The sequence below is a fragment of the Stegostoma tigrinum genome, chromosome 17, assembly GCF_030684315.1.
Source record: "Stegostoma tigrinum isolate sSteTig4 chromosome 17, sSteTig4.hap1, whole genome shotgun sequence".
NCBI classification, from domain to species: domain Eukaryota; kingdom Metazoa; phylum Chordata; class Chondrichthyes; order Orectolobiformes; family Stegostomatidae; genus Stegostoma; species Stegostoma tigrinum.
In genome coordinates this window covers 16,699,220-16,725,427 of record NC_081370.1, presented here as the reverse complement: position 1 = coordinate 16,725,427, position 26,208 = coordinate 16,699,220, and the positions used below count along the sequence as shown (strand labels likewise).

The 26,208-nt window shown below is 41.7% G+C and overlaps 1 protein-coding gene across 5 annotated transcripts; it reads left to right on the top strand.

Annotated features, from left to right (window-relative positions):
• Window positions 1-1,696: 1,696 nt before the first annotated feature.
• On the top strand, window positions 1,697-25,201 carry saal1 (serum amyloid A-like 1). 5 transcript variants are annotated; one of them, XM_048545753.2, is made up of 13 exons: window positions 1,697-1,894; window positions 3,493-3,646; window positions 4,156-4,269; window positions 4,947-5,030; window positions 6,556-6,635; window positions 8,232-8,291; window positions 9,238-9,353; window positions 13,076-13,259; window positions 16,109-16,191; window positions 18,757-18,945; window positions 19,934-20,157; window positions 21,090-21,182; window positions 24,521-25,201. In XM_048545753.2, exons 2-13 carry the CDS (start codon window positions 3,512-3,514, stop codon window positions 24,605-24,607), a joined length of 1,449 nt encoding a protein of 482 aa, XP_048401710.1. In that variant the 5' UTR covers window positions 1,697-1,894; window positions 3,493-3,511; the 3' UTR covers window positions 24,608-25,201. The 5 variants fall into 5 exon arrangements, with proteins under 5 accessions (XP_048401710.1, XP_048401708.1, XP_048401707.1 ...); XM_048545751.2 differs by having other exon boundaries at window positions 3,490-3,646; XM_048545750.2 differs by lacking the exon at window positions 1,697-1,894 and adding an exon at window positions 1,905-2,039.
• The last annotated feature ends 1,007 nt before the right edge of the window (window positions 25,202-26,208 follow it).

Here is a 26,208-nt window from a genome sequence, read left to right as displayed (position 1 = left end):
TTAGTCTGTAGGAAGTGGGAGGAGTCAAAAGAGAAGTTGTTGAGTGTGAGGACGAGTTCAGCTAGGCGGATGAGAGTGTCGGTGGAGGGGGACTGGTCGGGTCTGCGGGACAGGAAGAAGCGGAGGGCCTTGAGGCCATCTGCATGCGGAATGCGGGTGTACAGGAACTGGACGTCCATGGTGAATATGAGGTGTTGGGGGCCAGGGAATTGGAAGTCCTGGAGGAGGTGGAGGGCGTGGGTGGTGTCACGGACGTAGGTGCGGAGTTCCTGGACCAAAGGGGAGAAAATGGAGTCCAGATAGGTGGAGATGAGTTTGGTGATGAGCTTGTAATTGATCTGCCTTATGGAAATGCATGCTGCTTGGCTTGCTGTGTTCATCCAGCTCCACACTTTGTTATCTAAAATTACAATAAGAACCTGCTGTGTTTTGAACAGAATTATGCATAACAGAGTCAGCAAGAGGCAGCACGCCAGTCTGCTTTTAAGAAATAGTTGGACATAATTGTGAGATTTCTGGAACCAGCAAATGGTTACTGAAGAAGAAACCAAATGAAAAGCTCAAAGTAAAGAATTGCAAGGTTGCATCTGTATATACCACTGCAAATGAAAGTGTGCCAGGTCAGAAGTCACACAAGACCAGGTTTTCTCGCCCAACAGATTCACTTGAAAAGACAAGCTTTCGGAGCCTCAGTCTTTCTTCTGATGTTAGTGAGAGGTAGTATCATATACAGAATTTAAAAGTAAAAGATCAAATAATCACACCATTTATGAGGATGTACTAAACAAACCTAAGGGTTAAATCTTTAGTTAGTTAAAGGTTTTAATTGATTAATATGTATGTGTAAATTCCCGAAATCCTTCCAAGTCCCGATCCTGAAAACTAAAGGTTTCATCATTGCAGAGGCACAATGTGTAACAAAATTGTGAACAGACTCCCAGCCGGAGGGTGGCGCTGTGAGAGGGCGAGTGTGAACAGACTCCCAGTCGGAGATAATAGGAACTGCAGATGCTGGAGATTCCAAGATAATAAAATGTGAGGCTGGATGAACACAGCAGGCCAAGCAGCATCTCAGGAGCACAAAAGCTGACGTTTCGGGCCTAGACCCTTCATCAGAGAGGGGGATGGGGGGAGGGAACTGGAATAAATAGGGAGAGAGGGGGAGGCGGACCGAAGATGGAGAGTAAAGAAGATAGGTGGAGAGGGTGTAGGTGGGGAGGTAGGGAGGGGATAGGTCAGTCCAGGGAAGACGGACAGGTCAAGGAGGTGGGATGAGGTTAGTAGGTAGCTGGGGGTGCGGCTTGGGGTGGGAGGAAGGGATGGGTGAGAGGAAGAACCGGTTAGGGAGGCAGAGACAGGTTGGACTGGTTTTGGGATGCAGTGGGTAGAGGGGAAGAGCTGGGCTGGTTGTGTGGTGCAGTGGGGGGAGGGGATGAACTGGGCTGGTTGAGGGATGCAGTGGGGGAAGGGGAGATTTTGAAACTGGTGAAGTCCACATTGATACCATATGGCTGCAGGGTTCCCAGGCGGAATATGAGTTGCTGTTCCTGCAACCTTCGGGTGGCATCATTGTGGCAGTGCAGGAGGCCCATGATGGACATGTCATCAAGAGAATGGGAGGGGGAGTGGAAATGGTTTGCGACTGGGAGGTGCAGTTGTTTGTTGCGAACTGAGCGGAGGTGTTCTGCAAAGCGGTCCCCAAGCCTCCCAGTCGGAGGGTGGAACTGCGAAATGGGCGGGTGAGGTGTGTGTGAACAGACTGCCAGCGGAGGGTGGCGCTGTGATGGGCGAGTGTGAACAGACTCCCAGCCGGAGGGAGGCGCTGTGAGCGGGCGGGTTGTGAACAGACTCCCAGTCGGAAGGAGGCGGTGTGTAGGATGGGATCGAGCGATTTGTAAGGCCTGTGCTGTTTCGGTTGTGCTGAGAATAGACGCGTGGGTTTAGGCACGGGTTGTTGGAGTAATGATGAATTAAAATTTCACTTTGCTTTGTGAATAAGAGAACCTGAACCTGGGAGAGAAAAGCAGTTGCTGCAAAGAGTGAGTCTGTCGGTATTCACTCATGTACTTGTCTGGTTGAGATAGTTATGAGTGTCCCCTGTGTACTTTAGTGTGATTAGCACAGCTCTCCCTTTACTCAGAACCTGTTTATCACAATCACTTAGATCTGTACCCGCCTTCTCGTAAGGAGCGCACAAAATAAACTGGATGTTGGAACTCGAAAGAAAAAAGTCTGGACATGTTCTGCAACTCCGGCAGCATCAAGAAGAGAGGAACAGACTTAACGTTTCAGGTTTTGTAGTATGATAAATAGCCACAGACCTGAAATGTTAACTCTTCTTTACAGGTGGGAGCTTAGTATTTGGCACACATTTTGTTGCTCTCCCAAAGCTTTGACGCTCTGGTTGTACACCTAAGATCCCTAGGATCTCTGACTTCTGCCTGTCAATTCTTTTAATGCAACTATACCAGTAATTCAGGAGCAAATTACTGCAGATGCTGGAATCTGTCCTGAAAACAAAAAAAGCTGGAAATCATAGCAGGTCAGGCAGCATCCATGCAAGAAAAGCAAGGTAACGTTTTGAGACTAGATGACTCCTGTTTAGAGCTCATCTAGACTCGAAACTTAGCGAAACCAATAATTCAACTAATCACGTTCCCATCCTGAAGTGGGGATAGAAATAAGTGAGATCTCTGTCGATATTTGAGCTGAGTACAAGGTGACATGGCTGTCATTGAAAGTTTGGGACTATATTAATCTGTTTTGGAAAATATGGTGAGTTCAGAAGCCAAGCAGATCTAAATTATTAAGTTAATGATTTAGCAATCACTCCGGTTTACTTCTGGAACCTGAAGGGGTTGATGTTTCACTAAGGACTGGGATTCTTCCCACATTTTATAAAAAATCATTCATAGAATGCAGCCTTTGCTCCCTCGACCACCATTTATTGTCCATCCCTAGTTGTCTTTGAGATGTGGTGAGCTGCCTTCTTAATGCACTGCAGATCATTTGGTTCAAGAAGCCCCTCAATGCTGTTAACGAGGGATTTCTGTGGTTTTGACAACACTGAAGGTTTGGCGATATATGTCTGAGTTAGGATGGTGAGTGGCTTGGAGGTAACTGCAGGTGATGGTATTCCTGTGTTTCTGCTGCCTTTGTCCTTCTAGTTGGTAGTGGTGGACAGTTTGGAAGGTGCCTAAGGAGCCTTGATGATTTTCTGCAGTGCACTTTGTAAAAGTATGCACTACTGTTACTGTGAGGCAGTGGATGTTTGTGGATGGGCTGTCAATTAAACAAGCTGCTTTGTCCTGGATGGTGTCAAGCTCTTATTTACCCTGGAAAGTAGTTTATTAAACTGTGTAGTTTTAATTGGTTAAATTGCAGCAGTGTGTAATTACATTTCCTGTATGACCTGTGTGCATACAGTGTCTGTTCTTCTCCATGGACCTCTCCTGTTGCATTAATGCAGTGTTCCTGTGCTTCCCAAAGTAGCGTTGTTCAAGCATTCTGAATGGCTGGGATGGATCGCAACCCATCCCCACCACCAAGTGATGAAAGCAGTGATGAGACAACCAGAGTTGATGCAATTGGGAACACAGTGTACAGTAAGCACTGGTTGTTCACCACGCTCATGAGGCTGATTGAGGTAACGTTTACATTCTGTATGTATACAAAAACGTAGGTCCTATTTTGAAATAAGAATGCAGATTTGATCAGTTTCATTAGGGCTTGTTGATTCCTCAGAAGGCAATAATTAATCAAACCTGACTCAACCTATAAATTATGAGTTAGCTATAATTGGTCTGCGCTGCACCACCTAATTTCACTTAAAATGATGCGGGGGTAGGGTAGATGGAGAATGTCAGCAGTGTCAAGTAGCCCTTAAGTAAAAGGGCTGTCTGACTGAATTGGCTTCATGCTGAACACCCATATTATTTGATCAACCTGTTAATCGGAAGCATGACAAGGCCATTGAGGGCATACACTGTCAATCATATCCATATCAAAAAACATCATGATTTTTGTAACTCCAAGCACAGAACTTGTATTATAACTACGGATTTTACTGGGGTATGTAGCAAGAAAAAGTATGCACAACAACAGTTTACAAAGGCCAGAAAACAAAAAAATATATTAACCACTTCACTTTCTCAGCTTGTCTCTCCAGAAGGTGAAGAGGTGGAAGAGTTAGATTCCAGAAAAGAAACAGAGCTGGATGAGGATCTGGAGAATGAGATCTGTAAAATGTGGGACATGTCAATGGATGAGGTAATCATGGAGTTCTATGGAGACCCTTGAATGTGATGGTGATTGCTGTCTGATTGAATGTAAGTGACTGATGTGTCTAGAAGGAATATCATACCTATATTCCAAGTCTCCAAATCTCTTTGCTCTTCACTGTTCTGTCTTTAAATTCCCTTCCCTGACTCAAAAATCAATCTCTGCAGTGAGAGAGGAAGATGAACTAATGTCTAGCTTTGGAGATAAATATGATCATCTCTTAATTTGATATTCTGACTTATTTTACTGTTGCTTCATTTCACTGAGAGAGGTTTAAGTAAAATGAGTGACTTCTGTGGTGAATTCACGAATCAATTAATTTTTCTCTTTTACTATAGCACAGTACATTGAACTGTCAGAGCAGCTCTACACTGAAAAGACACTGTGAGATTAAGTGATAGTGTGAACATTTTGTTTTCCAATCATAGCTTTGCGGACTGTACTGTGGAAGGGATTGATGTATATGCTGAGTTGTAAGTGGTCTATGCCTGTTTGAAATGCAGCAATTTTGGTATCATTAACCATGCAGCTTAAAGGGCTAGGTTCTTAACCTTAAGAGATAAATGATGGCTGTTCCTGTCAATGTAAGATGTTTGGGTAATGTACCCTGACTCAGATGCATGTCACTGTTACTTAATGACTAAGCTTTGTGTTTTGTACTGTAGGACGTTGCTGTGTTTCTTCAGGAATTCAATGCTACAGACATCTTGTTGGGGATCATTGGTAAATCCAAGTGTCCCCGACTAACGGTGGGTGAAACTTGTAGTAAGTGAGGGTTATTTGCAATGTAATATGTTCCTGTCCAGACTGTTGTATGGTGCCCTCAATCCTTATTGTTGTTGGAGCGTGAGAGACCTGGTAATCAGACTTCTCCGGCATAGTGTCTAATCTTAGAATATCACCCATGACAATTATACTCAGTTTGTAGTAATTTCCCAGTATCCATTTTGCAATGCCTTTTTGCCATTGGGCATGGTATGCACCTGGTTGTTAATGAGATATGGTTTCCCTCTTACTGGCCTATGTCTGGATAAATGGCTGTTGGACAAACAGCAATTTCTTACTGAAAAGGATCAGAAGGAAACCAAGTTGTACTGTTGTAATGAAATCAGCTGTCTGGATGATTTCTGCAGAAGTAAGCTGAATATCTTTCCCAGTTACTTAGCCTTCATTTCTTTGGGAAATCGTTATACAGGACAGCAACTTTAGAATATTGGTTATAAGGAAGTGCATTACACTCTGAAAAAGGTTTTTCTCACCACATTTCTGCAAGTACTGATCTGCTCACCTGCACGCTCCCCTCTAGCTGCGATACTCTCATCCCCAATAAACCAATTACTGTCTCTTATGCTGGTTCTCCTGGTAGATACCCTATCTCTCCTAAGTCCAAAGGATGTAGACTTGAAAGGATAAAATGCACAACTGATTTAGCTAGTTAGTGTGAGTATGGCTGGATGTTAGGTTAATCACTATTCTAGGATGTTCGTGAAATGAAAGCTTTTACCTCTTGAGTTCTTTTTAAACCCGTCACCCCATTTCCTTGACTGCAACAATAAATGCATGGAGTTCATGGGCATCTTTTGTCACTGATTTTAAAACCGTCTGAACAGTTGCTGCTGCCCCCTTCCATTTCACCAGGCCAAACTTCCTCAAAATTCCCTTTTGTCCCCACCTTGAACTTGCATATACCTCCTTTTTCTCTCCTATCTCTTCAGGTCCTTTTCAACTTCAACCCAACCTACAGTCCACTTCTTACTCCCTTATTCCTTCTAAGCTGCTAACTGCCCAATTTCTCCTCCCGATCGCCGTAATGATCAATATTGAAAATTGTTCAGTCTCTGTTCTCTAGATCTGTCATCATCATCCTTAAAAACAAAATTCTTGACCCCACTGCCGTTGCAAAGTATGGTCCCATCTCCAGCCTACCATTACTCTCCAAAATCTTTCAGTGTTTTGTTGCTTCCTAAATTGGTGCTCACGTTTCCTAAAACTGTGTTAAAATGTACGATTAACTCAATAAATGAGCTGAATAGTTATGCTTACATTCTGTAGAGAATACTGTTCTCTATGCTGCTGGAGATGGGACGTGGGGAGTATGGTTTAAGATGGTACTTTTCTGTAGGAAATTAAATGATGCAGAATTATTACTGGGATAGTGTGTAAATGGTGTGAGGAAGGAGTGATCTTCAGATAATTGCTCATTCCTCATTCCATTTTCTTTCTGTGGCAGTGGTCTGTAATTGCTGAATAAAGTCTCTTCTTTATCGAGGTTAGGAAATTTGTGTTGGTATCCTGGGAAATATGGCTTGTTACAGTGAGACCTGTCGGGCAATCAGTAACAACAATAATCTCGTGTGAGTATTCGTATACAACCCATGCTGCACATTCTTCAATAGATAACCAGTAAAAACATTAAGTCCTGTCCTTATTGAATATTGTTGGTGCAATAGGTTTTTACAAAAACTGGCATTAAAAATGAATTAAAGATAAGCTCACAGCTTAGAATTTTTCTCTTTTGTTGTTGTCCTCAGCTCTCCAGTATATGGAGCATGAGCTGGGCAAACCATAATTGATATTTTAAGTTACCAGGGGCTTTATCTTACATCAAAGAAACAATCCCCTCTGTAACCTCTAATAATGGCGCCAGAGTTAATGAAATTTTGCAAGTGGCATATAGAACTCTGTAAACCTACTTGCTGTATTCAGTTTATCACCAAAAAGGCCCCTTGATCTCTGGATAGAATCATTTTACCAGTAAACTCAGCCAGTTTTTTATTTGAAATACCAAACAGAAGGTACTCTGGCATGTCAGACCCAAGAAGTAAATCCAGTGTAACCTTGGTACTGTGATTCAATAGCACCAGCGTAGTATGAAACACCCAAAGTGTTCAGGTGTATGAAGATTCCCAGTACTAAAAATTAGCAGTGTTTCAGTGCATGATGTTTGTGCTACATGTGTGGAAACTTTTGAGGTATCTCTGTAGGTGGAGACAACATTTGCCTCTGAGACTGTGTGCAGTTTTACTCCAGCTGTAGATCCATGAGTTTATTGTGGCATCAATTTTGCCTTTCAACACCTAGCAATATTTAAGTAAGTATTTATGAAGCAGCTAGATGGGGATATGTGATGGAGTGAATTAGCTCTAAGATGAGGAATGTGCGTTTTTTTGAAGCTGTAGTTCTAGAATTTGCATCTTTTAGGATATATTTTGTATTTTCATCATATATATCAAAGCAAATGTTCCATACAATCAGTGATTGATATTTAAGAATCAAGCTGTTTTCCAACTTTCACTAGAAATCCTCATTTTATTTGAAGATGTATTTCAGCAAACAGCTAGTCTTTTTAGCTGCAGACTATAAGATATTGAATAAGGAGGGAAGCAGTATAATTTATTGAATCTAAAAGATGTGAAAGAAGAATTTTGGGATTTTATTCTTTTTTATAGTTTCCGTGTGGTAGTTCTTTTAAAAAGGCTGTGATTATTATAATTGTCTTAAGAAAATTATGTTGGGTGGAATAGTGGCTCTGTGGTTAGCACTGCAGCCTCACAGTGCCAGGGACCCAGGTTTGATTTGACCCTTGGGCAACTATCTGTGTGGAGTTTGCACATTCTCCCCCCTGTTTGCATGTGTTTCCCTCAAGTGCTCCAGTTTTCCCCCTCTGTCCAAAGATGTGTATGTTGGGTGGATTAGCCTGGGGAAATGCAGGGCTATAGGGTGGTGCAGGGGAGGGTGGATCTGCATTGGATGCTCTTTGGACAGTCGGTATGGACTTGATGGGCTGACTAGCTGCTTCCTGTAGGGTTTCTATGTCGGCAAGAGATGACGAGGAAGAGAATAGGGAAGAATTTAGGGAGTAAATGTTATAAGGTTTGTTGGGTTTTGAGGTGTTTCTTGGAATAATTGGCTGTTTTGCTGATCATCTTGTTTTCTTCCCTATTCCATAGTGACGTTTTGCTATTGCTGCTAGGAGATTCTGACCCACCTACTCTTTTGGAAACGAGCAGGTAGCATTTTGAATACCATGTGTACTAGATTTATGAAGGTCACATAATACTTGATTACTTTTTAGCTAAATGACTTCATGAATTAACGACAATATAAGGAAAATCTAATATGATGAAATTTTATTATGTTGGTAATGGATCTTCTTTGGAAACTGCCATAGTCCTTTTATGAAAGTACTACTGTGATTCTGTTAGGGAAGCAATGCTAAGCTTTGGCCTCAGCAATGATGAAGGAACAGCAAGATAGATTCAAGTTAAAATAGTGAGTGACTTACTTGAAAGTTTGGAGCTAATGTGGCGACATTACATTGCTGCGTTTGCTTCTGATTTATGTTCCTGGATGCGATATGAAGTTTGACATCCGGAAATGTGCAGCCAATCAGTCGGTGTATCTGAGTGTGGTCAGTGTTTTGAATGGGACACGTCAACACCGTCCTAATACAAGTGTTAACCTGTCTTTCTTTTTCAGATGCTGACTGATTTTGTTCATTTAATGTTATTTTTATCTAACTTGTTTTGTGTTTATGCTATGCTGTCTGACTCTGAAATGAGCCATTTGTCAGTATGGATGAGATGCATCATCTGATTCTAGTTGGCAGTATATTTATTGGTCTGGAATTGGTTGTAAATTGTCACAGAACATCTGATCCTGATCATGGAAACGGGGATGATTCTTCAGTGCAAATAATTGATATGAACTAACATGGTTTCATTAAGATGTGAAAGTGTTTGCTGTCTGTTAATTTGAACTATGAGAAGTAACCAACAATAGAATTATCCATTCTATACTCAAACTAGGGTTGTGTATGGAGGGGTGTTGTGCACTGTAGATTAAGTGTGGTCTATCACTGATGGTGTTAATATTCTAAGAATGCTAGGCCACATTGATGCTACTTGTGGCTTCTTGATAATGATCCCTTTTCTGATTAATGATTCTGTTTTGTAGGTTAATACTGAGCTGTCTTTCTCACCCAGATGTGTCCAGCATCTGGGTTAACCAAATCCATAAGCAACGCTCTGTTCGGGAGAATGTATGCTTCATAATGCAGAGCTCCACAAATGGTAAGTGGTTTACTTTTTTGTGAAAACCATTTTGTCAAAATGTATGTGATTGGAGAAGTCTGCCTTTGTTTTCATTTTCTCAATTTTCATCTGAGCGATGTCTGCCTGGATGGAAAATTATGAGGTCAGAGAGGAGGCTGCACAAATGTGCATGCCTGTGAATTTGAAACAGTATGGAGTGTGGACTGTTGTATTCTTTGGATGACAAGCTTGCATTGATACTTTGACCTGTCATGAATTAGTGGGACTGCTGTCACTGTTAGATGTTTGAGAATTCAAGTGTACTGTAGGGGTTTCAGTGTAAAATGAACTTAGGGCATGGCTGGGAACAAGGGACTGAGATATCATAGCAATTATAGAAATGTGGCTCAGGGAAGGGCATGACTGGCAGCTTAATGTCACAGGGTATAGATGCTGTAGGAAAGGGAGGAAAGAGAGGAGGGTGAGTGGCATTTTTGGTTAAGGATAACATTACAATTGTACTTAGGGAGGATGTTCCTGGGAGAACGTCTAGTGAGGTTATATGGGTATAACTGAGAAATAAGAAAGGGATGATCACCTTATTGGGATTGTACTATAGGTTCCCCAATATTCAGTGGAAAATTGAGAAGCAAATATGTTAGGAGACCTCAGATATCTGTAAGACTGACAGCGTTGTAATGGTAAGAGACTGTTGTAGTGTTAAGGACTTGGATGGAGAGAGATTTATTAAGTGTGCACAAGAACATTTTCTTCAGTATGTAGATGTACCTTACTAGAGAAGCAGCAAAACTTGCCTTTCTGTTGGAAAATAAGGCAAGTGACTGAGGTGTCATGAAGGATCACTTTGGACCAAGTGACCACAATTCTATTAGTTTTAAAATAGTGATGGAAAAGGATAGACCGGATCTAAAATTTAAAGTTCTAAATTGGAGTAAGGCCATTTTTGATGGCATTAGGCAGGATATTTCAAAAGTTGATTGGGCAAAGCTGTTCATGGGTAAAGAGACAGTTGGAAAGTGGGACACCTTCAAATATGAGATTGAGTGTTCAGAGATAGTATGTTCCTGTAGTGTGAAGAGCAAGGCTGGTAGGGGGAGGGAATGCTGGATGACTAGACAAATTGAACCTCTTGTTATGAAAAAGAAGGAGGCATATGTCAAGTAAAGACAACTGGGATTGAGTGAATCCCTGGAGGAGTACAAGGGCAGTAAGAGTATACTTAGGAGGGAAATCAGGGCAAAAAGGGGACATGAGATAGTTTTGGTAAATAGGGCTGAGGAAAATCCAAAGAAATTCTACAAATAGGCTAAGGGCAAAAAAGTAACGAGGGAGAGAATAAGGCTTCTTAAAGATCAAAAAGGCTGTCTATATGTGGAACCATAGAAGATGGGTGAGGTGCTAAATGATTATTTTATGTCAGTATTTACTGTAGAGAAGGCCATGGAAGATCAGAAACTTAGGGAAATAAACAGTGATGTCTTGAGAAGTGTCGATGATAGCCGTGATGTGGAGGTTCCGGTGTTGAACTGGGGCGGCCAAAGTCAGAAATCACACGACACCAGGGTATAGTCCAACAGGTTGATTTGAAAACACAAGCTTTCAGAGCCTCACTAACACCTAAAGAAGGACTGAGGCTCCGAAAGTTTGTGTTTTCAAATAAACCTTTTGGACTATAGCCAGGTGTTGTGTGATTTCTGACCTTGAGGAGTGATCATATTACAGAAGAGGTGGTGCTGGTGGTCTTAAAACACATAAGGGAAGAGGTAGCTGGGCCCCTTGCAGGGATATTTGTATCATTGACGGCTATTGGCGAGGTGCCAGGAGATTGGAGGATGGCTAATGGTGTACTTTTATTTAAGAAAGGTGGAAAGGAAAAGCCAGGGAACTATGGACTGGTTAGCCTGATGTCAATGGTGGGTAAATTGTTGGAGAGGATTCTGAGGGACAGGATTTGCATGCATTTGGAAAGGCAAAGACTGATTAGGCATAGCCAGTGTAACTTTTTGCATGGGAAATCGTGTCTCACTAGCTTGGTTGAGTATTTGAAGTGGTGACAAAGAAGATTGATGAAGGCAAAATCATAGACATTGTCTATATAGGCTTCACCAAAAACATTTGACAAGGTTCCGCATGGCAGACCTTATAGCAAGGTTAGATCATGTGGAGTCTAGGGGGAACTAGCCAATAGATACAAAGTTGGCATGAAGGTTGGAGACGGAGGTTGGTGATAGAGGTTTATTTTTCATACTGGAGGCGTGTGCTGCAAGGTTCAGTGTTTAGTCCACTGCTTTTAGTCAGCTATACAAATGATTTGGATGTGAACATAGGCAGTATTGTCAGTAAGTTTGCAGACATCACCAAAGTTAGTTTAGTGGATTAGTGAAGAACGTTATCTCAGAGTACAGCGGGTCGAGAAGTGGTAAGTGAAGTTTGATTTAGATAAATGTGAGGTCTTGCATTTTGGTAAGTCAAACCAGGGCAGTCCTTATTTAGTTAATGGTACAGCCCTGGGGAGTGTTCCAGACAAAGAGACTATGGGTGCTGGTGCATTGTTCCTTGAATGTGGAGTCGTGGGTAGACAGGGTGGTGAAGAAGTGTTTGGTATACTTGCCTTCATTGGTCAGAGCATTGAGTATAGGTCTTAGAACATCATGTTGCAGCTGTACAGGATATTGATGAAGCCACTTCTAGAATACTGCAATCAATTCTGGTCTCCCCTGCCAAAGGAAAGATGTTGTTAAACTTGAAAGAGTTCAGAAAGGATTTACAAAGATGTTGTTGGAGTTGTAGGGACAGGCTGAATAGGCTGGTGCTTTCTTTTCCCTGGAGTGCTGGCTGCTGAAAGATAGCCTTTTAGAGGTACATAAAATCACGAGGGGCGTGGATGAGGTGAACAGCCAAGGTTTTTTTCTCAAGGAGGGGGAGTCAAAACTAGAGGGCTTAAGTTTAAGGTGAGAGGGGAAAGATTTGAAAGGGACCTGAGGGGTAATGTTTTCACACAGAGAGTGGAGTGTGTATGGAATGAGCTGCCAGAGGAGGTAGTGAAGACCAGTCCAGCTAGAACATTTAAAAGCAATTTGGATTGGTCCATGAAAAGGAAGTGATTACAGGAATATGGGCCAAATGCTGGTGAACAGGACTAGATGAGTTTAGGATACCTGGCCAGTGCTGACGAATTAGCTCAAAGGGTCTGTTCCTGTACTGTATAACTTCGTGATTCTGTAACTCTATTAACATCTAAAGGCAGTACATAAGCGAGCGCCCCAATGTTCAAGATACCAACTTTCAGAGGAGATTATAAATCAAGGCTATGTCAGTTTTTTAAGATTATGTTCCATGGTACTATGCTGAAAATGAGTAGGAGAGTTACCCCATTTCCTGGATAATATGTATCCCTCAACAAATACTGTAAAAACAGATTATCTGGTCTTCATCTCTTTAATATTTGTGAGACCTTAATGAACACACATTGTCCGCTGCATTTCCTACTTTAAAACAATGGTTACACTTCAGTTAGCTGTGAAGCACTTTGGAATGTACTAAGGCAATTGAAAACATTATATAAATGTAAGTTTGTTTTTCTTCCTGGATGATGGTGCTATCAGTCTTTTGGTCTGTGTTGCCCTGATCTATGAGTACTGCTATCCTGCCTGTAGCATGTACTGACCATTTCTGGGTGTCAGAATCGGTCTCAACTGCACTGCTTTAAGGTTGATGGTAATTTCCTTTCTCTGATTCAGCTGATTTGTTAGGGAAGATTGGTGAGATGGTCGATAAACTGTTTGATTTGGACAAGGAACTAATGCTAAGCTGGGTCATGGAATCAAAGGAGTTGTCTGATTCTGATGCATCAACTGCGGATAAAGAAAAAACAGCTGAAACTGCATTGGTCCCTTGCTTATTGGAAGCAGCCAGACAACTCAGGTAAGTTTTGCGAAGAGAGTTAGTGCTCTTATTTTTATGTTCTTTCATAGTGAATGTAAACCAGTGAAATTTTCCTTCCCTTTCTCGACATGTGTTTCCATTTCCATTGCCCACTGATTTCCACAGTTACCTGGACTTTACATCCTCACATCCTGCTTCCTGTAAGGACTCCATCCCATTCTTCCGGTTTCTCTGTCTCCTTCTCATCTGTTCTGATGATGTCACCTTGGAGTTCATTGTCACGATGGTTGACAGCCATGTCTCATCCATTTCCTGCAATTCTGCCATCACGGCCTCTCATCCCTCCCATAACAATGTTAGGGTTCCCCTTGTCCTCACTTATCACTCCACTACCATCTGGATTTGAAGGATCGTAAGCCATCATTTCTGCCACCTCCTGCAGGATGCCACCAACAGACACACATTCCCCTGTCCTCCATTGTCAGCATTTTGCAGGAACTGTTCCCTCCAGGGCACCCTGATCCACTTCTCCTCCACTCGCAACACTTCCCTGTACCTCCATTGCACCTTCCATGCAATCACAGAAGGTATAGCAGCTACTTGTTTACTTCCTCTGTCCTCACTATCCAAGGCTGTAGTTACACCTTTCAGGTGAAGTAGCAGTTTACCTGCAGCTCACTCAATCTGTTGTACTGTTTTTGTTGCTCCTGTACCCTCCTGTACATTGAGGAGAAGAAACACAGACTGGGTGACCACATTGCCAAACACCTATGTTCTGTCCATAAAAATGACCTCAAACCTCCAGTAGCCTGCCATTTCAACACATCACTGGGTTCTCTAGTTAGAACAATATCTCATTTTCCATTTGGTGACCCTGTAGCCTTTCAGACTCAATATCTAGTTCAATACTTTAAGAGTTTGTCCACCTTCCATGTCCTTTACCAACCCCCACACATCAGGCCTTGACATGGGCTGCTTTCAGCACAGCCAACTCATTTCCATCCACTAGTGGTCCCCATTATCTGCTTTTCTCGCTCTGTGGCATGTTAATATCCATCCCTTTGTCTATTTGTCTTTCTCTGTTTCTGGGCTCCTTACAGACCTATCAGCTCACTCCTTTATTTCCTTCCACATCCCCCTTATCAGCATAAATACCACCCTTTCCCTGGACTCTAAATATTAATACTGGTTTACTTCCACAGACGATGCCAGACCTGCTGAATTTCTCAGGCAATTTCTATTTTTGTTTTTGCATCCACAGTTCCTTGTTTTATTAAACTTTCCTTCTCTTTTTCAGTTTCTCCCTCACCCAGTAGTTGATGAATGATATGCTCTGGGGATGGAGTTTAGGCAGTGGGGACTGTTGTCACTCGTCACAAGTGAATTTGAAACAGGGTGAAGTGTGTCCTGATGCTTTTTTTTTGAAATACAGACATACAGCACTACATTGAACTGTCGGAACTTCTCAGTCATTGCTTAATGGTACTGCTCTAATTGTTAGAAATCTGTGTTTTTAACGCACTCCAGGGGTCTCAGCAGAAAATCTAGTCTGAAACTGTAGTAATTAAAGGAGTTGCCTTATGTTGGAGGGCCACTTTCAAATGAGATCATAAACCACTGCGATGTCTGCCCTCTCGGTAATGGAAAATTTTCATACTAGCTCTAATCAAACAATGTAAGATGTACTGTTACAGTCTTGGAATATTTTGCTATTTTTCTGCTGAATAGATTAACAGTGGTCCCTTAGGCAGTTTGTTTTGGTTAACAAACATATTTTGCCTTGTTCTAGAGACTTTTATCCCAACTAAATTGCCATTTTTTTCAGATACTAATTACATTTTCAGGTACTTCAATAACTGAAAATATTGCACAATAATTCAGGCTAAAATAACTAATCAAATTCATTTGTAAAATCATGTGGAAATTCAAATACAAACAAAATTAGATTAAATAGAAGTTATTAAAAAACAGAGCTGTCTGAATCTGTGACTGAGTCTCTTGGTGACTGTTAGTATTTCATTTTGTAGCTTGGGTTTACAGCATGAATGTTTCGTGACTTGACTGTAAATGACTTTGGAAATCACAGCACAGAATTCTAACTTATGTGGTCCTGAATAGGTGATGTGTCTAAGAGACCACCAAATGGTTGGTGTTAGAAGAAGGTAAAATGTCATATCAGTGCAGTGTGGGGAATTGTCCTTAGTTTGTTGCAGAGGTGTATTTTTGGAACAAGACTTAATCTTTGCTGGACTCCAGAGTGCTTGATGCTTGTACCTTGGGTGGAGGGCATTTATTCCTCCAGCATTAAAAAAAAAGTTGCTCAGCACAGAAACTAATACAAAGAAAGCCAAGAGCCTCAGTTAGCTGGAGGTCCTGACTTCAAATAATGAAATTCCACTCACCAGGGCTAGTTTGGGTAGTTTTGCCAGGTACTTCAGTAATTTAGGTTCTTTTTTCCTCAGTCTTGGAATGTGAGTATTACTGACCAGTTATTACTCTAATTGTCCTTGAGATGGCGGTGGTGAGTAGCTTTCTTGAAATAATGCAGTTCATGAAGTGTAGGTTGCCTACGATGCTGTTAGGGAAGGATTTGCAGGATTTTGACTCAGTGTGGGCAAAACAGCAGTGATATAGTTCCAAGTCAGAGTGTTAGTGATTTGGAGTGGATTTTGCTGGTAGTGGGAATCACAGGTTGGAGTATCTGAGATGGGAATGCACATTATAACATGCAAGTAAAATTGGTATGCAGGAAGTATGGATGTGTACTTTGTGCACTAAACAACCAGTGTTCCTGAGAACAAATGTTTCCGTTTACAGAGAACTGTAATTTATGCTGTATGCATAGGATGGTGGTCAGTGTATTTTTACCTCTGTTTGCTTTTTTTTAGGTCAGACAGTATTGAAGGTTTAGAGGTTTACATACATATACTACAGCTGCTCACTACAACAGATGGAGGAATGCAGGCATTAGGTAACTTTCTTATTCTCAACATTTCAAATCTACAGTTCTTTCATATCTCATGCATTGTTCTTAATGTTTACTAATGGTAAAGTTCTATTTTTTGTTCAAATTGCATCAGTATCCTTCGCCAAAAAGTGTCCCCACTTCCTGCTGTTAATCCAAGTGCCATGGATTCATTATGCAAACATACCTCACTTTGAGCTGAAATTTGTTTGACATATGAGAACTTTGACCTTGAAAATCCACCAATTTAAAGAGAATGAACCAATCTACTCTGTAGAAGTGATTTCAAACTATCATTTTAGGTCCATTTAAGTGTTTAAAGCAACCATTTCTGAAGAAGGGTCAAGGCCCGAAACGTCAGCTTTCCTGCTCCTCTGATGCTGCTTGGCCTGCTGTGTTCATCTAGCTCTACGCCTTGTTATCTCAACTATTGACAACTGCCCTTTTGAGCATTATTGCAACTAAGGTTGGAGGAACACACCATTGCTCTAGTCTTGCTACTCCTTGAGTCGCAATATAAGACACTAATAAATGTATTTAGTTACCCAAGATGATTAAAAATTAAATATGGTATCTTAGGCTTCAGACAAAAATCTAGAAACTAAGCTCCTTAAACAGAATTATACATTTATCATCAGAAGAAAACTTATTCAATAAAACATATAATAATTCATTAACGTGCACAGTACTGTAGAAATATACAAGCTCAGCAGGTCTGGCAGCATCTGTGGAGGAGAAAACAGAGTTAATGTTTGGGTCCGGTTCTGAGGAAGGGTCACCGGATCCAAAACGTGAACTCTTTTCTCCTCCACAGATGCTGCCAGACCTGCTGAGCTTTTCCAGCAACTTTGTTTTTGTTCCTGATTTACAGCATCCGCAGTTCTTTAGGTTTTTATTTTCTATAGAAATGTAAATGATTTTCTCTCCAAATATCAAAACACACAGTCAAAAGCAAGCGCACACATTTCAAGAAAAAGAAAAACACATTTCTCAGCAAAAACCCAAACACGGACTCTATAACCTTCTGAAAAGCAAACACTCTGGCTGATGCATTATTCTTGAAGGCAAACGAATAAAGTGTAGCATGTCAGAGTCTATTGCTGTGATGTGTTGGCATGTGTGGTCAAGTCACTAATGGTGCACGGAGATAGTAGGAACTGCCGATGCTGGAGAATCTGAGATAACATGATGTGAACTGGATGAACACAGTGGACCAAGCAGCATCAGAGGAGCAGGAAGGCTTGACGTTTCAGGTCTAGACCCTTCTTCAGAAATGGGGGAGGGGAAGGGGATTCTGAAATAAATAGGGAGATGGGGGAGGTGCAGATAGAAGGTGGATAAAGGAGGAGATAAGGTGAGAGGAGACAGACAGGTCAAAGAGGCAGGGTTAGACCCAGTGAAGGTGAATATAGGTGGGGAGTTAGGGGGCGGTAGGTCAGTCCAGGGAGGATGGACAGGTCGGGGGGTGGTGGTGGGGGGTAGCGGGATGAGGTTAGGGGGTGGGGGTGGGGCTTGAGGGGGGAGGAGTGGTTAGGGCGAGGACCAGCTGGGCTGTTTTTGGCATGTGGTCGAGGGAGGGGAGATTTTAAAGCTTGTGAAATCCACATTGATACCCATGGGCTGCAGAGTTCCCAAGTGAAATATGAGATGTTGTTCCTGGATCTTTTGGGTGGCATTATTGTGGCCATGCAGGAGGCCCAGGATGGACATGTCGTCCGAGGAGTGGCGGGGGGAATTGAAATGGTTCGCAACTGGCAGGTGTAGTTGTTTGTTGCGAATAGAGCGTAGGTGTTCTGTGAAGCGGTCCCCAAGCCTCTGTTTGGTTTCCCCGATGTAGAGGAGGCCACAACGGGAACTGCAGATACAGTATATAACATTGACAGATGTGCAGGTGAACATCTGTTTAATGTCAAAAGCCTCCCTAGGGCCTGGGATCGGGCTGAGGTATAGGGACAGGTGTAGCACTTCCCTTCGGTTGCAGGGAAAAGTGCCGGGAGTGGTGGGGCTGAAGGGGAATGTGGAGCGGACAAGGGAGTCACGGAGAGAGTGGTCCCTCCAGAAAGCACACAAGGGTGAGGAGGGAAAAATGTCTTTGGTGGTGGGGTCGGATTGCAGATGGCAGAAATGTCGGAGGATGATGCGTTGGATTTGGAGGTTGGTGGGGTGGTACGTGAGGACGAGGGGATTCTGTTTTCGTTATTATTGCGAATAGGGGGTGTGAGGGATGAGTTGTGGGAAATGCGGAAGACACGGTCGAGGGCATTTTTGATCACTGCAGAGGGGAAGTTGCGGTTTTTGAAAAAAGAGGACATCTGGGATGTTCGGGAGTGGAATGCCTCATCTTGGGAGCAGATGCAGCAGAGGCGAAGGAATTGGGAAAAGAGGATGGCATATTTACAGGAAGGTGGGTGAGAAGAGGCATATTCCAGGTAGTTGTGGGAGTCGGTGGGTTTAAAACTAATCGTGCACAGTTGTTTCTGATGTCTTGCAGGATGCAGCTTGCTCAGGAAAAGCAAAATTCAAAAGTTTTCACCCTCAGAGTGATTTCACAGTGAATCTCTTTTCTTGTAGTAAGCACTCCAGACAAAGCAGAGTCAACCTGGACTCTACTGTATGACATAGTTCACACTGATCTTTGTCAGGATGATGACCCAGAAATCATTGTAGAAGAGCAGGCAAGTGTGTTGTCTTCCACTCTGGCTGTTCTTTCAGCGATCTTTGCATCGTGCATGGAGGAAAATTACATCAAGACTGAGCGAAGTGAGTAAGTTCAACGCATACTGGGAGAGATGGTGGGAGAAAACAGTGCAATAAATCTGACACTGACCTCTTGTGGGGGTGCTAACAAGTTTCTTTAATCAGGTGATCAAATCAAGTACAAATGGAGAGATTTATAACCTCAAAGAATAATTCTAAGAACAGGTCATTACTATTAGTTCTCTTCTTGAGTAGAGTCCTTACCTGACTGATAATCAATTCTGTGTAGCTCTGTTCAACTGCTGACTTCTTACAATCGTTTGTATTATATTTGTCTTGTTATCGTTAAACACTCGACCTCTATACCACGAGCCTCAATATAGACTAGAGGAAGACGAGGCTGAACAGCTATTTCTAAATCAACACTTGGTTCCTTCCTTTTTACTTTAGACTTTATTGAAGTTTTGATATAACTGAATGACTTGATAGGCCATTTAAGAGTTAACCACATCGCTGTAGGTCTGAAGTCACACATAGACCAGAACATGTTCCTTCTCTAAAGGATTTTAATCAACCGTATGGGTTTTTAAAACAATCAAAAATTGTTTCATGCTCAGCGTTATCGAGACCAACTTTTACTTGCAGAATTATTAATTATATCAGTTACCATGTTGGATTTGAACCCATGTCCCCAGAACATTAAACTGGGTCTCTGGATTACTACTCCAGTGATGTTTCTACTGCCACACCATGTCCTCAGGGAATGATGTCACAGACAAATACTGTGGTGTGGAGAGACTGAAGCAACTGTGAATATTCTTGTTAGAGCATTGTAGGTTCAGGGAAGTTTTAAAAATGAAGAATTTTGATAATGTGACTAATGACAAACTTGTCTTTGGCAAGAAGATCAGTAACCAGAGGTAATTAGCAAAAGAATTGCAGATTAGGCTAAATATGAAAGTGTATGATTGATTTAAACCCACACTGTGTACCTTCCTCAATTTGGTTAGATCTGTGGTGGTATTCTTCAACTGTGTTATGTCTGGTGCAGACCTTCCTTTGCTTGGTACGCTGCTGCGAATTTTGTTCTATGCAGAGGAATCTCAGAAAAGACCATCAGAAGGAACAAGAAGACCCAGCACAGACAAATGGTCTGTCCCATCTCCAACATCTGGTGCCCACAAAGGAAAACGGCGAGAAGGAGACTATCACTTGAAAATTCTCCTGGATATCTGCTGTGAATTTCTTTCTGAAATCTTCACAAACATTGGAAAGGTATGGATGTATACTGGGAACATTAGAGAATCAACATTGCATGTTAATTGTGTTTAATTATCTGGAAATCGTGAATATTAACTGAGGACTCACTTTGGAGCCCCTAAAAATTGAGACTCTGGTTTTGGTGTTAGAAAATGCAAGCTTGTAATGTTTAAACAGCAATTTATAGAAGTGTATAAAGTTATTTTCTCCAAAAGTGGCTTTCTTAGTTTTTGTAAAATTTATTTTGTTGTGGGATGTGGGCATTGCAGATAGGGTCAGCATTTGTCACACAGAATTGCTCCAAATGCTTGGTAGGGCCATTTCAAAGAGCAATTAAAAGTTATCCATGTTGCTGTAAGTCTGAAGTCATATGTAGGCTCGACCCGGTAAGAATGGCAGATTTTCTTCCTTTTAAAAAAAAGCCTTTTCCAACAATTGCGAGTGGTTTTATGATTACCGTTGTTGAGCTTTATCTTTATTCATTGACATTAAACTTCACGAGCTGCCATTGTAGAGTTTGAACCCGTGTTATGGCAGCAGTGCCCTGGACCTCTGGATTACTAGTCCAGTGACATTGTCACAACCATCTCTGAAATATAACAGACTGGAGTTAGAGGTGACAATGGGTTGGTGGAAAGGAAACCAAAGGTGATTGAGTGAGAGCAGTACTAGGAATGGAGGAAATTAGTGGATATGGTGGAAGTGAGCATGTACATTGTAGGTGGAGAGGTTGCAATCGATAATGGGAAAGGAAGGATGAGGCTGAGCGAGCACTTGTACTTAGATGACCTCTTCTGAAAATTTTGCTTCTTGATTCTCCTGCTTATAAACCAACCACGAACTACAGTGTGATTGACAGTTCCTTTGTTCATGTGACTGCTTAGGTTTTGGTTAGGCGCCATTATAGTACATTGTGGTAACTATAATTCTCTCTGTTGTACTTGTAGGAGATTGTGTCAAAAAGCTTTAAAGAAGGGTTCCTGAGCCAGGATATGTGTACTTCTGCTTTTCACCACCTTCTCCCTCAGTATCACACATCTGTGAGTATTTTTATATGACTTGTCTTCAGGGATAAGAGATTTCTGCCATTTGGTAGAATTCTGACTTTGGAATTATGGAATTCTGCCCTTTTTAATTATTTTTCCCACATCCTCCTCTGACTTACAGTTCCAACTTGTTGACATTTCATCAGCAATATCATGATTTTTCACTCTTTGCTACAGTTGTCAGAACAGATTGAAGGCAGGACTGGAGCTTGTTGAAATTATGTATTATCTATATTAGTAATTTAGAGGAAAAGACTGAGCATAAAATCTAATTTTCCTGCTGATGCCATGCTAATAGGGGAATGACCTGAGAGGATGAGGTCAATAGATTGTAAAAAGATACGGGTTGGTTAAGTGATCGGCATCAAGATAACAGATGAAGTATAATGTGGGGAATTTATAATTATTCGGTTTGGTAGGAAAAATGGAAACGCAGATGATTATTGAAATGTAGGGAAGCTCCCAGAAAGTTCCATGTTCTAGCTGGACATTCATTGGTTAAAGGGAAAACCAAATCAGTCAGTTAGAAGTGTTTGGGAAATTTTGCAGATTTATGAATGAGCTTTCATATTCTGCTGCAAGAATTTTGTTCATTCTGTATGATGTGTTGAATGCTGAAATGTTTAAATGCTGAGATCACCTTGGTAATTTTATACAAATGCATTAGTCCATATCCGCTATCGAAAGGACAGACTGGTGGGCTGAGGGGGTGGGGTGGCCCTGTTGGTGAGGAATGATATTCAGTCCCTTGCGAGGGGGGGGTCACAGAATCAGGAGATGTAGAGTCAGTATGGATAGAGCTGAGAAATTCTAAGGGTAGAAAAACCCTAATGGGAGTTATCTACAGGCCCCCAAACAGTAGTCAGGATGTAGGGTTCAAGTTGAATCAAGAGTTGAAATTGGCCTGTCACAAAGGTATCACTACAGTTGTTATGGGAGATTTCAACATGCGGATAAACAGGATGGTATTGGACCCCAAGAAAGGGAGTTTGTGGAGTGCCTCCGAGATGGATTGTTAGAACAGCTTGTACTGGAGCCTACCAGGGAGGAGGCAATTCTGGATCTGGTGTTGTGCAATGAACCGGATTTGATCAGGGACCTCAAAGTAAAGGAGCCATTAGGAGGTAGTGACCATAATATGATAAGTTTTTAAACTGCAGTTTGAGAGGGAGAAGAGAGAATCAGAAGTGTCGGTATTGCAGTTAAATAAAGGGAACTATGGAGCTATGAGGGAGGAGCTGGCCAAAGTTCAGTGGTACAATACCCTAGCAGGGATGGCAGTGGAACAACAATGGCAGGTATTTCCGGATATAATGCAGAAGGTGCAGGATCAGTTCATACCAAAGAGGAAGGAAGATCCTAAGGGGAGGCAGGGGCGGCCGTGGCTGACGAGGGAAGTTAAGGACTGTATAAAGATAAGAGAAGTATAACATAGCAAAGATGAGTGGGAAGCTTTTAAAGAGCAACAGCGGATAACTAAAAAAGCAATACACAGAGAAAAAATGAGCTATGAAGGAAAACTGGCCAAAAATATAAAGGAGGATAGTAAAAGCTTTTTTAGGTGTGTGAAAAGAAATAAAATGGTTAAGACTAAAATTGGGCCCTTGAAGTCAGAAACGGGTGAATTTATTATGGGGAACAAGGAAATGGCAGACGAGTTGAATAGGTACTTTGGATCTGTCTTCACTAGGGAAGACACAAGCAATCTCCCAGATGCAGTAGTGGCTGAAGGACCGAGGGTAATGGACGAACTGAAGGGTATTTATATTAGACAGGAAATGGTGTTGGATAGACTGTTAGGTCTGAAGGCCGATAGGTCCCTGGGACCTGAGGGTTTGCATCCCAGGGTACTTAAGGAGGTGGCTGTAGAAATTGTGGACGCATTGGTAATTATTTTCCAAGTCCAAGATCGCTAAAGGTGGCAACGTAGGTAGGTAAGGTAGTAAAAAAGGCTTATGGCATGCTTGCCTTCATTGGAGGGTGCATTGAGTATAAGGATAGCCAAGTTATGCTGCAGCTTTACAGAACATTTAGGTACATTACAGGTACATTTAAGGCGTCATTGGATAAGCATATGGACGCACATGGAATAGTGTAGGTTAGATGGGCTTGAGATCGATATGACAGGTCGGCACAACATCGAGGGCCGAAGGGCCTGTACTGTGCTGTAATGTTCTATGTTCTATGTTCTAAGGTTCTATAGATTCAGGATCAGTTCCTGCGGATTGGAGGGTGGCAAATGTTGTCCCACTTTTCAAGAAAGGAGGGAGAGAGAAAACAGGAAATTACAGACCGGTTAGCCTGACGCCAGTGGTGGGAAAGATGCTGGAGCCAAATATAAAAGATGAAATTACGACTCATTTGGATAGCAGTAACAGAATAGGCCAGAGTCAGCATGGATTTACGAAGGGGAAATCGTGCTTGACTAATCTTCTGGAATTTTTTGAGGATGTATCTATGAAGATGGATAAGGGAGAGCCAGTGGATGTAGTGTACCTGGACTTTCAGAAAGCCTTTGATAAAGTCCCGCATAGGAGATTGGTGAACAAAATTAGGGCACATGGTATTGTGGGTAAAATACTGAGTTGGATTGAAAATTGGCTGGCTGACAGGAAGCAAAGAGTAGTGATAAACGGGTCCCTTTCGGAATGGCAGGCAGTGACCAGTGGGGTACCACAAGGTTCGGTGCTGGGACCGCAGCTGTTTACGACATATATTAATGATATAGACAAAGGCATTAAAAGTAATATTAGCAAATTTGCTGATGACACAAAGTTGGGTGGCAGTGTGAAATGTGAGGTGGATGTTATGAGAATACAGGGTGACTTGGACAGTCTAGGTGAGTGGACGGATGCATGGCAGATGCAGTTTAATGTGGATAAATGTGCGGTTATACACTTTGGCAAGAACAAGAAGGCAGATTACTATCTCAATGGAGTCAAGTTAGGTAAAGGGGAAGCACGATGAGATCTAGGTGTTCTTGTACATCAGTCAATGAAAGCAAACATGCAGGTACAGCAGGCAGTGAAGAAAGCTAATAGCATGCTGGCCTTCATAACAAGAGGAATTGAGTATAGGAGCAAAGAGGTCCTTCTGCAGCTGTACAGGGCCCTGGTAAGACCGGACCTGGAGTATTGTGTGCAATTTGGTCTCCAAATTTGAGGAAGGACATTCTTGCTATTGAGGGAGAAAAGTGTTCCTTTCCCTATCACTGAGCATCCTTCAACAAGATGACGATAAAAATTTGCACTGAAAAGCTTTCAATTAAATTATTATATGCTTCATTCAGTTCTCACTTATCATTGCTGACCAATACCTTTAATGTCTTCTAGGTGGAAAAATTCCACGCCATCTTAATGGAAGTAAAACCGGACCTTGCAGAACAATTATTACTAGAGTTTCCCAATCTAATATCCTGACTGGGAATTGTTGCTGCAACTCAGTGGGAACTATGTTGTGTGGAGCAAATGGCCGCAAGACAGAAAACTTTTAATTGTCTAAATGCACATACATCTACCAAACGTTGCCTGGCAGCAACAACTTTGTCAATCACTGAGATACTAAATCAGCACAACTGCCTTTGGATTTGTGAGCAATTCAGGATCATGTTCATAATTGGATTAAGGTCCTGTTAGAATATATTTGGATATTTATGCAGTTTACGTGAAGTTTCTTTTCCTTGGTGTGAATGCGAAAGAGACTAGCAGCTGTGGAAAGTTTTAGGACCGATTAAAGTTACTGACGGAATTCTGCTCTGTTCCCAGCCTCCTGAGAATGTGGCATTTCAGGAGCAGTTTCATCTTGAACCATCACAGTTCCAGAGCTGAAAGTTCACACCTATAGCGGCAGTTTGTATCTTTCATTTATGTTTACCCTCCTGAAACTTTGTTGTGTTGAGCTAGGAATGTGCTCTTTCAGCAGTAGCTATTTTACTATTTTACCTATGCTGAAAAGCGTAATGTCGAACACAGTGGGTCATTTTTCTTCAATAAATGGTGGCTTTTCTATTTTAATCCATGGTCAGTGTGTACATTGTGCTGATGGTGCTTTACCTACTGCACCATCAGTCTAGACCCAAAGGTTCCAGTGACCATCCCTGGTAATTTCTGAGTAAGCTGATTTTGGCCTGGACAACAGTAAGGTTGGTCAAGCACCCCTTGCTTGGGTAGGTTAGAAAGTAGTGAAAGATGCTTCTCCTAATGGTATTCCAATTGCATCTGCCAGAAAATATATTTGAACATCAAATGAAAAGAAGATTGAATTTAACAATGACACCATCCACAACTGAGTAGCCTGTTTATGTTTGTTTATGAACAATAGCCAGTCAGACAGTGACCTTGAATTAAAACATAACACTTCCATCCTGAAAGCACTAGTGAAGATTATACTCTGTACACATGGTATAATCTGTATTTGGGAACTATTAATACAATCAGGCAAGCGTACAAAAGATTTGCAATGCAAGTAAGTGCTGATCATTTACAGCAAATGTGAGACCTAAAATTCCCTTTACATTTCTTCTTTATGTGCTTCATTCTTAACTTCAGAAGAAGATTCTGCTGTATTAGTGTGACATCTTTCCATTCCCCCTTATATTTTAGGAGGTGTTAATGAGGTAAGTTCAGTGTCAACAACAAATTGTGATAGTGTTTAAGCATTTTGGAGAAATTAAATAGGTGGGATAAGAACTGGTGGCTGACTGTATCTATGTAAAAATAATTCTAATTCCCCATGCTTCTGAAGATCTCGCCATTGCACATTTTAGTGTCTATATTTATAAAGAAATTTGTGTGTGCAAGTTTGCCACACAGCCATTACATAATACTTATAGCACAGGAATAGCCCCTTTAGTTCAACTGGTCCATTTCAGTGAGCTGCCTCCAAACCTGGTACATTTTCATTCAATCAGTATATCCTTCTATTCCATTCTCCTTGAAATACTTGTGTAACAGCATTTTAAATGTTTCTCTGCTGTTTGCCTCAACTATTCCATCTTAATGTAATAATAAGTTTCCACGTT